General features: G+C 36.1%; 1 protein-coding gene across 15 annotated transcripts in view; it reads left to right on the forward strand.

Moving 5' to 3' along the window:
• Positions 1–14,873, forward strand: part of LOC131692701 (mitochondrial glutamate carrier 1-like) — a 548,789-nt gene that overhangs the window by 308,667 nt on the left and 225,249 nt on the right. For all 15 annotated transcript variants that reach the window (XM_058979891.1, XM_058979894.1, XM_058979886.1 and 12 more), the window contains one exon: positions 6,662–6,785. In XM_058979891.1, the coding sequence (XP_058835874.1) occupies positions 6,662–6,785 (124 nt within the window). The remainder of the gene's footprint in view (positions 1–6,661; positions 6,786–14,873) is intronic.

A 14,873-nucleotide genomic window follows, 5' to 3' on the forward strand; every position in this document is an offset into this window, starting at 1 on the left:
ATCGTGGCATGCGGCACATCAAAAAACATAAACTCGATAAACTATGAAGAATGTAATCATATACGAAGGTATCCGGACACATGTAGATACTTGATGACCAATTCCGGTAATTCCGGAACATGGTTCCCAGGTCAAATTTTATTTTTATGATAATCATAACATGCGGCACATCAAAAAACATCAACTCGATGGGCTATGAAGAATGCAATCATATACGAAGGCATCCGTACACATGTGGACCATTGATGACCAGTTCCGGGAATTCCGGAATACGGTTCCCAGGACAAACTTTATTTTTATGATAATCGGGGCATGCGGCACATCAAAAAACATCAACTCGATGATCAATGAAGAATGCAATCATATACGAAGGCATCCGTACACATGTGGACAATTTATGACCAGTTCCGGGAATTCCGGAACACGGTTCCCAGGACAAATTTTATTTTTATGATAATCGTGGCATGCGGCACATCAAAAAACATCAACTCGATGATCTATGAAGAATGCAATCACATTCGAAATCACATCCGGACACATGTAGACACTTGATGACCAGTTCCGAGAATTCCGGAACACGGTTCCCGTGTCAAATTTTTTTTATGATAATCATGGCATGCGGCTCATAAAAAAAATAAACTCGATGATCTATGAAGAATGCAATCATATACGAAGGCATCCGTACACATGTGGACAATTGATGACCAGTTCCGGGAATTCCGGAACACGGTTCGCAGGACAAATTTTATTTTTATGTTAATCGTGGCATGCGGCACATCAAAAAACATCAACTCGATGATCTGTGAAGAATGCAATCATATACGAAGGCATCCGTACACTTGTGAACCATTGATGGCCAGTTCCGGGAATTCCGGAACATGGTTCCCGGGTCAAATCTTATTTTCATGATAATCATGGCAAGCGGCCCATCAAAAAACATCAACTCGATAAACTATGAAAAGTGCAATCATATACGAAGGCATCCGGATACATACGGACACTTGATGGAGAGTTTCGGGAACTCCGGACCACGGTTTCCAGAACGAATTTTATTTTTATGATAATCGTGGCATAAGGCACATCAAAAAATATCAACTCGATGATCTATGAAGAATGCAATCATATACGAAGGCATCTGGATACATATGAACACTTAATGGAGAGTTCCGGGAATTCCGGAAAACGGTTCCCAGGACGAATATAATTTTTATGATAATCATGGAATAATGCACATCAAAAAACATCAACTCGAAGATCTATGAAAAATGCAATCATATTGAAGGCAACCGGACACATACGGATACTTGATGGAGAGTTCCGGGAATTCCGGAACACGGTTCCCAGGATGAATTTTATTTTTATGATAACCATGGCATGCGGCACATCAAAAAACATCAACTCGCTGATCTATGAAGAATGCAATCATATACGAAGGCAACCGGACACATATGGACACTTGATGACCAGTTCCGGGTTTTCCGGGACATGGTTCTAAAGACCAATTGTATTTTTTATGATAATCATGGCATGCGGCACTTCAAAAAACATCAACTCGAAGAACTATGAAGAATTCAATCATATACGAAGGCATCCGGATACATACGGACACTTGATGGAGAGTAACATAACCAAACAAATCAATTCGATGATTTACGAGGAAAGCAGTCATATATGAAGACATCCGGGCACATGCGGTCTATTGATGTTGTGGTTCCGTGGATTCCGGAACACGGTTCCTTGGCCGAAATATTTTTCTGTAAGATCTGTAATGTATTTAAAGCAAAGCCTTGATACTTCACTCCGTTACGTAACTTATTTTTTTAAGTTTTACTCAAAATAGCGCGGTCGCATTTTTTGATTTTTAGCTAACTCTCTTTTGTCCAAAAGTCATCTTCGTGTACTTGCAGTAATTCGCACACAGTGATTAAGTGCAAATATCAACGAACCAATAGAATAGAAGTGGATAATATTTTTTTACCACCACACCCCTCTCTCAACCCACATTATTGACATTTTGTTTTGCGCCGGCTTTACCCTCTACTCCTTCTACTATAACATCACCAATACCATACAATGGTAAACTTCATATGCGTGATGAACGATAATTTTTCCCCGTTGGTGTAGTGAAAAAAATTATCGTTCATCACCAGCTTTTCAACCTCATCTTTACCCCATTTTAGTGCCAATTTGATTTGCCTTTTTAGGAAAATATTTCTCAGCGATCATAATCAATGCTGAAATTTGTGGGAAGTCAAATGAGAAACTCATAAGTAAAATGTCGCAGTATAAGTAACCACAAGTCGCCACAATAAAGTTATTATTTGTCTCCGATTTTCTTATTCATACTGGACATGTTTGTAGAGGAGTGAATAAGAAGTGACATTCAGTTTATACGGGACATGTTGTGATAGGAGCCCAAATTTGGAGCGATGACACACTCACATGCGATTTGCTATAATTCGAACAGCTTAAGAGCAACAAAACAAATGCTTTTCTGCTCCAGAGTATTTGTTTTGTGTACTACGGTTTCAAAGACCATTAGCAATCGTTCCTTAAAGAAAGGAAAATAAAGCGTGTTCCGGAATTCACGGAACCGGCCATCAAATGTCCGTATGTGTCTGGATGACTGCTTTCTTCGTAGATCATCGAGTAGATGTTTTTTGATGAACCACATACCTCAACTCAAAAACAAACAAAAAAACGAATAAAAAATGTCGTCCTGTGAACTCCCGGAACTGAGAATCTTGTGTCCGGATGCCTTCATATATTATCATGTTCATCTTGGAAAACAGAGTTCGACCAGGGAACCGTGTTCCGGAATTCCTGAAACCGGTCATCAAGTGTCCGCTTGTATCGATGCCTTCGTATTTTTCATAGATCATCAAGTTGATGTTTTTTAATGTGCCGTATTTCGGAATTTCCGGAACTGGCCATCAAGTGACCGTATGTGTCAGGATACCTAAGTATATAATTGCATTCTTCATAGATCTTCGACTTGACATTTTTTGTTGTGCCTCATGCCATGATTATCGTAAAAACAAAATTCGTCCTGGGAACCGTATTCCGAAATTCTCGGAACCGGGCATCATGGGTCCGCATGTGTACGGATGTCTTCATACATGATTGCATTCTTCATAGATCATCTAGTTGATGTTTTTTGATGTGCCGCATGCCACGATCATCATAAAAATAAAATTTGTCCTGTGAACCGTATTCCGGAATTCTCGGAACTGGTCATCAATTGTCCACATCTGTACGGATTCCTTTGTATATGATTTCATTCTTCCTAGATGATCGAGTTGATGTTTTTTGATGTGCCGCATGCCACGATTATCATAAAAATAAAATTAGTCCTGGGAACCGTATTCCGGAATTCCCGGAACTGGTCATCAATAGTCCACATGTGTACGGATGCCTTCGTATATGATTGCATTCTTCATAGCTCATCGAGTTGATGTTTTTTGATGTGCCGCATGCTATGATTATCATAAAAATAAAATTTGTCCTGGGAACCATGTTCCGGAATTACCGGAACTGGTCATCAAGTGTCTACATGTGTCCGGATACCTTCGTATATGATTACATTCTTCATAGTTTATCGAGTTTATGTTTTTTGATGTGCCGCATGCCACGATTATCATAAAAATAAAATTTGTCCTGGGAACCGTGTTCCGGAATTCCCGGAACTGGTCATAAATTGTCCACATGTGTACGGATGCCTTCGTATATGATTGCATTCTTCATTGATAATCGAGTTGATATTTTTTGATGTGCCGCATGTCATGATTATCATAAAAAAATTTGGCATGGGAACCGTGTTCCGGAATTCTCGGAACTGGTCATCAAGTGTCTCCATGTGTCCGGATGCCTTCGAATGTGATTGCATTCTTCATAGATCATCGAGTTGATGTTTTTTGATGTGCCGCATGCCATAATTATCATAAAAAATCAATTTCGTCCTGGGAACCGTGTTCCGGAATTCCCGGAACTGGTCAGAAAGTGGCAAATCTATATTAAACCTTTATTGAATTAATTGCTTGTTATACTAAGTAGACGATCTGATAAGATTTGTTGAAATAAATTAGTGTTTCTGTTATAATAAAGCATATGCAATGTAAGCTCATGAATGGCCACTTTTGGGAACCGCTCCCAGGAACTGGCCAATTCGTATTACTCATATATGAAGTGCAATTATTATGTAAGAAGGCAATTTCTAACAAATTCTTGTCGAAAAATGTTAAATTCTAGCGTTGCTTTGAAAATATTTATGAAAAACTGAAAATGGCCATAAGTTGGTACCCCACTGCAATCTGGATTTACTCCGGTGTCGTAGCTCCGAATACAATTTTTAAAGCATTTTCGAAAATTGGAATAATTTCCGGTTCTTTGGCAAAAAACTGCATCCAAATCGATTAAACAGAAAAAAAAGTTATGGCCAATTGAACGTCGATTTTGGTGTATTGAAGAGGGCTTGGTAGTTTGAAGGTTAACGTAAGTGACGGAAGGTTATCGAAAAGTTTCGTGAAAATGAAAATTCCAGTAAATATGATGATTTTCCCAAACGGTTCGTTTTCTAGAGGTTTTTATTTGTTCTTTGGCATTAGGATTAGCGATAATAATTTAAGGATACTACTGGGAAGTCACCTTTAGAAAATGTCGATGTCGAAGTAAAATTTAGAACTATGCACGCATGCACTTCAGAGATAGCGTGATATCAAGAGCTGCGATTTCATTTCAACACTTTTTTATGAAAAGGGCGATACTTATATACGAAAAAACGATATTTTTTGAAAGTTTTCGACTGATACATTTGACGTGTTTAACTTATTTTACCAAACTCGGCCAACCTACCCCTGCCCTGGGGTTGGTTGGCCGATTTTTCTTTCCGCATTTGTTTGCTAATAACTTTTTCCCTGATTTTTTTCATGAATGAAAAAAATAACATATTTACTCAAGTGTTGACAGCGCAAACCGGTTTTCAAAAAGTCTAACCAGAATGAGTACAGAAATTCCGAAAGCAAAACTCGGCCAACCAGCTCCGATCTCCCCTACTAAAGTTAAACAAAAATATACAGCATTAGATTTAAATGAAGATCATGTGCTGCCCATTATGCGGGGTTACTTGCAACAGGCATAACTTTTGGCCACGCTGAAACCAGCAAATAATGCTTTGATTTGATAAGTACCATTTAGTAGTCTTTATACTCCCATTAGCTCTTGTACATGTTAGAAATTATTCTAAAGTTCTGAAAATTCTGAAATAATTCCAGAAAAACAAATGTCAGGCAAAAAATCAAAGCAAAATTAATTTATTTTTTTCCTTTTTTTATTTCGACTAAGTTAGTCACATTTTCTTTTTTACATTTTAACGACATTCAATTAGCTAGAGATTACTGGGTAGGGAAAGTTATGAAGATTAGAGCCATAGTACTCAAGTGAGAGCAAGGATGTGAAGTAAACAGATCGGAAAACTAGAAGTGGCAGGGTCATTAGAACAGGCTTAATATCGTGCGGACTTAATCTTTGTCTTCTGTTAATGAGGGTCGAGCTTAGGCAGTATAACTACGAATCACCCGAGTTTACTAACATGTGTCCTGGTAATGATAGACGTGTCCATCTTTACCGTGACAACCGACAAAAATTAAGCCAAGCAAGATCAATCTTAATGATGATTGCTGCTGTTCATCTCTGTCTGCCTTTCGAATGGGGTAGATTTTTATTAGACTATTGTCACTATGCTTACAGTCGTAGCGGGTTTGCTATATTGTGTATGCCTTCCACAATGTAGCAAACCCGCTACGACTGTAAGCATAGTGGCAATAGTCTAATAAAAATCTATCCCGGCATTCGAAAGGCTAACAGAGATGAACAGCAGCGATCATCATAAAGATTGATGCTAATCGTCGACAGGTTTTCAGTGGTGATCTTGCGTGGCTTAATTTTTGTCGGTTGTCACGGTAAAGATGGACACGTCTATCATTACCAGGACACATGTTAGTGAACTCAGGTGATGTTTTCAGTGGTGATCTTGCGTGGCTTAATTTTTGTCGGTTGTCACGGTAAAGATGGACACGTCTATCATTACCAGGACACATGTTAGTGAACTCAGGTGATTCGTAGTTATACTGCCTAAGCTCGACCCTCATTAGCAGAAGACAAAGATTAAGTCCGCACGATATTAAGCCTGTTCTAGTTTTCCGATCTGTTTACTTCACATCCTTGCTCTCACTTGAGTACTATGGCTCTAATTTTCATAACTTTCCCTACCCAGAAATCTCTAGCTAATTGAATGTCGTTAAAATTTAATTAATTTTTTTGTAAGAAAAACAAGATACAACTCAAAACTAGCCCAAAACTATTTCTTTTTGACAACTCATTGTGGATATTGAGGAGATGAGATAAAAATAGAGGTTAAGGGCCAATACAAAAAATTAAGCATAAATAGGTGAATGGTTTTACAGTTATGATTGTTTTAAAATTGAAAACCTAATTATTGCGGATACAGTCTTGAACATTTAATGCAAAATACCACATAATGAAGAAATCAATATATTTGCAAACATTCATACAAATTGAAAACAGTCGGGATACTTTGTGTGCTATTCTACAAATTCGCATTATCATAATGTGCTAATTAATTTGTCTGTTTTATTTCATTTAGCAAATTGCCCATCTTTCGGCAAATGATAGCCGGAGGCCTAGCTGGTTTATGTCAAATAGTCATAACGACACCAATGGAACTTCTCAAAATTCAAATGCAAGATGCAGGTCGCATAGCTGCACAGGTAATTTAATTTCTTAAATAACTCATTTCTAGTAAAATCTATCCACAGAGTGAAATAGGAGAATGGGGATATATGAACCACGGGTATATGTAGGTGAACCACTAAGGATGTTACGTCACACTATAGCAATATTTTTGCACACCTTATGTGTGTTATTAACCTTTTCGGTAACCTAAACTTACACACATATACGACAGTATCAAACGTTTGTTGAAACTTGTAAAAACAATCAAAGCTTTTAGTTTTATAATGGGGATATGTAAACTACAACCACTAGGCATATTTTCACTTTGGATTTAATATTTAAGCATACAAATAAAATAAAATTTCGAACAGACAAATCAAAAGACAAAATAATAAACAATATTTGTTCATACAGTTATACATGTTTTATAACAGTCAGAGGAATTATTCAACGTTTCCCCTGGAGTGGTTCATGTATCCCCACCCGTAAGGATACTTGAACTATTTGACATACATTTGTAAAATGCTAATAATTATGATGATACAATACGTTTCACTTTTAAAGGTATTACGTATGGTAAAACATTATTTGTTCTTATATATTCATGCATCGAGAATACTTCATTGCAAAATGCCTAAGAGTTTTTTAATTTAATTTTGTATTTGAATATATTGTTTAGTTTACATTACAATTGAATATACAATATGTAGTAGGTGTACCTCAAGTGGTGACTTTTCACTCGTATTGCTTACATTATTCAGTTAAGTTCAATAATATATAATATTATTATTGCAGTAGGAATGTTTTAGCCTACTTGTCATGTGAATGAAGGAGCCAAACAAATCTTAAATCTAACTGTACTGTAAACTATAATTATAAACTATAAAGAGAGCTAATCGATTTTTTGTCGGAAATTGCTGATAATAAAGGAGGTCGAGGAAGGTTTAAACATATTTTTTGTTTTTATTAGATAAATCAACAAAGAAAACTATCATTCGATGTTTGTTTAATATTTAATGTTTTATGCTTTATCAAATTACAATAGCATAAATGGTATGCGCAATATTTTTTTTCCATTTTTTGGCCAAACACATATACAGTGCCTAAGAGGAAATTTAGTTTTTCCATACATAATGCGTTGAATGAAGAACTTAAATATTTTATTCACAAAGCATTAGTATTAAGTGGATTTTCGGCCTATTTTAAAGAGCATTTTTTCGTATAAATTTTATTTTGATTTGACTTTCAACATTTCTCGCAAAGATGTTGGCACATGCTAATTTCATCGAAGATGTTGATTTGAGGCCTACCACTGTCCCATGTAGTATGTGTTATCAAACCACAATAGATCTAAATGTTGGTCGCAGTGGTCCGCCTCCAACAAAAAAAAAAGTTTTATCAAAAACATCGCGAAACATGTTGTAAATGTGCGAAATCGTTATCTAGTGGAGACCCGTTTTAATCAGTTCCCGATTTTATGTACCCCCAATTTTATCAGCTTTTTGACCCGATTTTATCAGCTTTATATGAAAATTGATAATTGGTAGTCTGATGGGCTCTAGCAGACGAACCAAGTTGAATTCGAGTAAATCCTTTCTTTGGCATATATTTCTTATCTTAGAGATCCGAAAAAAACAAAAATGAAAATTACATTTTTTTTTAAATGTTGCACTGTCAGACCCCCTTAAGGGGAACTTAAAGTAAATAATCAGAAAAAGGTTGCGAGGCTATGTCTAAAAACCAAAGAAAAATATTTTAAGAGCTTCGGTTTATTAAAAAGACAGAAAAACATATGTCCCGATTTTATCAATGTCCCTATTTTGTCAGCTTAAAATTCGCCAAGGGACCGATAAAAACGGATCTTCACTGTAATATCCGAAGAGAGTGATAAGTGTTATAAGAAATGTCTCATCACACTGTTAGGTGGATTAACTATTTCTGATTATTTAATAGTCTTCTAGCGAAAAAATTAAAAAAAAATTGATTTTTTTATCTTTACATATTTGCATCTTTAAGATAAGGAAAACATGCACAAGAAAGGATTTACTCAAATTCAGCCTTGTTCATCTGCTAGAGCCCATCAAACATATTTTCATATAAGCCTGACAAAATTGAAGACTGACCAAAGCGGGTTTGATTGTTGTGGACGAGTGTAGAACGACCTTGTCCCTACCTAATTGGAATCAGCGGGGTAGTCAGAAATTCGGTTTAATGAAAATCTAACTTACTGTCCAAATGGCATAATTACGAAACCGCCATCTTTGAAGTTTTAAAATGATGCAGAATCAGTTTTTCAAAAATTGTAACAGAGTTCCTGTCTTTAGCGAATTTGTTAAGACCTTCATTTAAGGGGTTATATACAAAGTTGTGACGAAAAATTGAGCTAAGTTCGTGATTTTTTTTATTTGCATTTGTATTTAAAATTTGTGTTCATCTGACACTAAGTCTTAATGAACTAAACTAGAAATAATTAACCTAATGTAACAGCAAACGGTGACGAAATTGTGATGAATTTTAATTGAGGTCAAAGTGCTCGGCAAGCTCGTTGAAGCGACGAACCATCACTAAAATCGGACTATTAGCGCGTAGTTGGTGTTTCGCATTTCGATGTGTAGTAATGTCCGAGGGCGAAGAACACGGGTTGTGCGTAGAGGTTGATTTGTCCAAGGAGATCGGGAACATCATACTCAGCCAACAGAAGCTTTAATATGAAAATGGCCTGCGAAGTATGTCAACGTTCTTGCAAAGTATGTAGTCCTAATAGTCTGCAACAATGCTCATATGGTAACAGGTTCAACGGATCATTCCAAGGCAATTGACGTAAAACATAGGGGAACTGGGGGTAAGACGGACATGTTAAGGTTATACTCAAATAAAACATAGTAAAAGCATGTTTTTGTCAACATGAAATACTCTATGTTGTAGCTCCATATGTTGGCTTTCGAGTGCCCAGAGGGATTATGTTACAAAAATCAACAAGTATCTTTTTTGAAAGAAATAGAAAACAAAGAAATATCTGAACTTTTTCCAGACTGCGGGTGAAACGGACATATGGTGGGGGTAAGACGGACATGTTGCCGAAAGGATGATAACAATACAAAGTATTAAAATTTACTGTTTCTAACGGATGTTTTGGATAGTTTGTGGTTCTTCTTAATATAAATGTTCAATTCGAGGTGAAAAATAACGTTTTGGGGTTCAATTTAAAGTTGATGCAAATGATGTATTCTCTAATATCGTTTTTTCCGTTGTCATAAAGAGAGCTATACAATCACTTCCAATGATCAGACAAATCATTTATACAAAACAGGAAAGTTACATATTAAATACGCAATTGGTAACATCAGTTCCTCGATTACACATAGCCAGAATATGGGACCTGCACAAAGTCTTCTACCTTTTCCAGGTCCTAGGAATTCCGTATTCAGCCTCGGTCACATTAACGTACATCTTGCGGTCTACTACATGTGAGACTTCAGCTAACTGGATGGTTCTCCAAGTTTGACTGCTAGAATTTCGTTTCAACACGCGAGACATTCATATAAGGATGAATCAATAGAGTTAATCAAGACTGGCCGTCTTGCCCCACCAGTACACATATTTTTTAAACGCTTGCACTTATTTACTCGTATAAGAACTTACCTGTCATTTTCCACGAAGATGTCATTTAAGAGTTACATTATCGAAATAAAAGAAAAAATCCGCTAAAAAATTGATTTTTTCCTCGATAAACCTTAAAGTCAGAGACGTAAAAATTACATCCGCACGAAGATGCACTACTGATTATCAATGTTTACTTACATTTTTCGCTTTTAACAATATTCAAGGCCTACTGAGTGCTTCATAATTCAAGGATATCCATGAAGAGAGAGTACTCATATAATTCAATTTAACTTTATATGTTATATGTCTAAAATAACCATGTGTCTGTCTTACCCAACCTGTCCGTCTTACCCACAGTTCCCCTATCGTATAAATTTGCGCTGGACAGCTTCAATCCTTTCACTCCACGTTGTATGATAAGGGCACCAGACGATGTTTGCAAATTCCAACTGCGAGCGCACCAGTGAGGAGTACAAAGCCTTGAAACACAGAGAATCCCGGAATTCGCTGTAAATTTTGAACATAAAACTTAGAAGTCGATTTGCTCTGTAGATAGTCCCTGACAGGTGATTGGTATAAGTTAGCCTTTCATCGAGAATAACATCTAGATCTTTTACGTGGTCAACGCGTTGCAGCTGAGTTCCGGCAATGTTGTAGTTAAAATTAAGCATGCCCCTTGTACGATGAAAACTGATGACAAAATATATCGTAACACAAAGGATCAACATGTTTCTTTGACACCAATTGTAAAATGTATCTATGAGACACTGTAACTTACGGCAAACGGCGAAAAACAGTTTCCCTCCACGCATTAAAACAAAGACCGCATCATTCACGAACAATGAAAATAGTAATGGACCTAGTGTACTACCTTGGGGAACTCCGAAATTATTACAAAAGGATTCAGACACGTTGTCACCAATTTGCACGACGCACTCGCGGTGAACAAGGTAAGATCGAAGCCAGTGGCAGAATCTCGAGGTACATCCTAGTTTATCAAGCTTTGCAAGCAGTATCTCATGGTTAACTGTGTCGAAAGCGGCCTTAAGATCTGTGTAGACCGTGTCCACCTGGAGTTTCCTGGGTATGTTTTCAATGCAAAACGATGTGAAGCTAACTAAATTCGTCTCTACCGATCGACCAGGGAAGAATCCGTGCTGACAAAGGCTTATGTAATGTTTACTAGCAAAAACAGCACCTCGTTTTTAAGCGATTCGAAGATTTTCGACTCAACTCTCAGCGAAGTGATTCCCCGGTAGTTCACGATGTTGCTTTTGTCATTTTTCTTGTGTACCGGAAACATAACTGAAAACTTCCAATCATCGCGAATTTTTTGCTGCTGAAGCGACACATTGAAGAGGTGCGTCAGTGGGATCTCTAAGATATCGGAACATTTTTTCAGAACAGCAGACGGCATAGCACTTTGTCCTGCAACATAAGACGATTTTGTTTTACGTATTGCAGAGAGAACCGATTGTACTGAAATAGTGAGTACATCCATATCCACTGCACCAATGGGAACATCACGGGTCGCGTTTTCGAGCTCGATGGCAGTCGTGAAGACACTTGAGAAGTAGCTGGCAAATTAAAGTGTTTTATGCAAATTTTATTTGAAAAAGCGAAAGACAGCTCGTTGGTAGTACCATGGAATTTGAAAAAAATAAGTTGAATTAAAAAAAAATATTCAAAGTTAGCGAAGCTATGGCCAACCCCCCGAAGCGTTTTATTTTGGCTTAACTGAAATCAAAAAATTAAAAAAGATTATTGAAGAAAAATGTATTGTGGTGTACTTGAACGGATCGATTCCCCAATAAAAAAAATTCTTACAAATAAACACGTAGGCCAAAAAATTGCGTTTTGTGGTGTTCAAAATTTTAATCAAAAATCCATTGCAAAGAATCGAAAAATTTTTGATGAAAAATTGAAGGGTTGTGTACAGGACACGACCACGGTGACATTAAAAATGTAGCTTTTTTCAAGAGACTGCAAATGAATTTTATCTATCACACATATGGACCACGTTCTTGCTCACTCGCCTGTTTTCATATGTTACAATTTGCTATATACCCACCCCATTAAAACATAATTTATTGAAGGTCATTTAACGGTAATCTATTATTACAATTAATCAAGTGTGTCACTATGTGATTGGCATTATTTGGCTGATCCATCTAGTCAAAATAGGCTGGTCTGTCCAGAAAATATATTCAAAAGAAAAGTTCCATATTGAGAACTATGATGAGGAAGCCCACGCCCGCCAACGGAAATATACAGATTCTCCATGAAATATGAAATTTCATTTTCCATTTAAATTTTCAATAATGTACTAATGAACTTAAGTAAACAATCTTAAGGTTAAGTATTTCTTGATCGATTAGTGGTTGAACAAATAAAATTATTTGATAAATTACATTGTTATACAACGTTCGCACTACCAGTTAAAATGGGTTTTTATGCTATCTTGGTGACATTTTTCTTGTTGATAATTATTATAACGTGTTATAACTCTGTAGTGTAAACATTGTATTATTAAACCAATTCTGCAGCGTTTTATGTTATATAGGTGTTTTATGTGGTAATAGGACTGACATAATTATATCTTCAGTACAGCGGTTTGTTTCATAATTTAAAACAGATTCATTTTAAAATTTAAATTGGTATACCCAACTGTTCTATTTGTTGTATACTTTAAAACGCGATTAGAACTGTGTTTTAAATACATAGGGCAGGACAGATACTCTGACTGCATAAACTGGGAAAACAATTTTAAGTCCAGTAACGCTTAAGACATGGCTTGAATTATAATCGAAAAAGAACACCCGCTTAAACTGCTGCTGGGACGGTAAGTTCTGTTTTAAAATTTTCCTTTTTGTGTAGTACGAAACAAAAGTGTTTGAAATTAGAAAACAAAAAGTTCTGCTGGGAATGTGATTGTTTCCGATGCAATTACACTCAGGTTTTTTTACGCGGGGGATACAGGCCGCGTAAATGAAAACCGCGTAAATTTCAAAATCCGCGAAAAAAAACCGCGTAAAAAAACCTGAGCGTACTCTCCTATATAAAATACTACGCTGCTGAACAGTGCAATAAATACAGAAGCACGTTGTCAGATGCCTTACTGATAAAAAACATATAACCGAAATATATATATATATATATATATATATATATATATATATATATATATATATATATATATATATATATATATATATATATATATATATATATATATATATATATATATATATATATATATATATATAAATATATATATATATATATATATATATATATATATATATATATATATATATATATATATATATATATATATATATATATATATATATATATATATATATCACATATAACCGAAATATGAAACATATGAAAGCCAATAGGCTCTTTACCCTACGCAGCTACACAGCGCCGTAAACATGGATTAACAAGTTATAACGCACACGCATGCATAAAAATAAATAATTTTTTTCAACGCAACACTCTCAAGCAGCACACATAAGTCGCATCCTGCCGTATTGAATTAAATCCAAACCACCCCACCCACCCACTTTGCAAATCATTCTGTGACACCGTGCTGGTACCCGAAAAATCCGCACACGGCTACCGCTGCCGAAAATGCATAGCATCTACCGCTTAGTGTAGCGTCCAGACGCTGCAGCCATGATCTTACCCGTTCGACATAAGAACAAAAACTGATTCAAACGTGTACGCGTCACCTCTATTTATAAACTAACCGTATATGGTTTAGTCACTTAGGTGCGAGTGTGTGCCAACGTTGCCGAAAATCGATAGCGCTTATTGCATCGCTCGGAGACGATGTTGCTCGTATGGGATATTAGCAACAACTGATTTAAACGGACATGCGTCGCTTCTATTTATGACTTTTCGTGTTCGATTGAGTGACTAAGGTGCCCTCTAATGACGGCTGTGTCTGAGAAATCTGCCTCACGAATGGTAATTTTCCCGTTTTTCATGAACCATTTAATTTTTCCAATTTCAAAAAGTCTACTTTTATTTGGGAGATATTAAATTATTACCAATATTTAAGTAAGGTGTTTCTGAATCGGTTGGTGTATGAATGATTAAAATCCATCTAGTAATATCGGAGTTATAAGCGTGCCAACCTTACATAGTTTCGTTACATGGGAGATAGTTTAGATTTTAGAATGACACCTAGCCCCAGATAGTGGAGTAAGACATTTTTAATGTCAAAAGAAACCGTTCAAGTACACGAGAATGTACCTAAATACAAAACAATTCAAAAAAAATTATTTAAGAAAATCGGATGAATGGTTTTTGAGATATCACGCTCACCGCAACGGTACTTTTCAAAAAACTTAGTTCCTAGATAATTGCGTTAGAAGTTTTGTGTTACCTTCATTCACAGAAGAACCTACGCGCTGCAAACGGCTGTAGTTTGAAATCTGGTGCTCCGATCTTGATCAAATTTTGCACAGATATTTTCTAAAATATGGACTTTCAGAATATTCAATAAA

The sequence above is a fragment of the Topomyia yanbarensis genome, chromosome 3 (genome assembly GCF_030247195.1).
Source record: "Topomyia yanbarensis strain Yona2022 chromosome 3, ASM3024719v1, whole genome shotgun sequence".
NCBI lineage: Eukaryota > Metazoa > Arthropoda > Insecta > Diptera > Culicidae > Topomyia > Topomyia yanbarensis.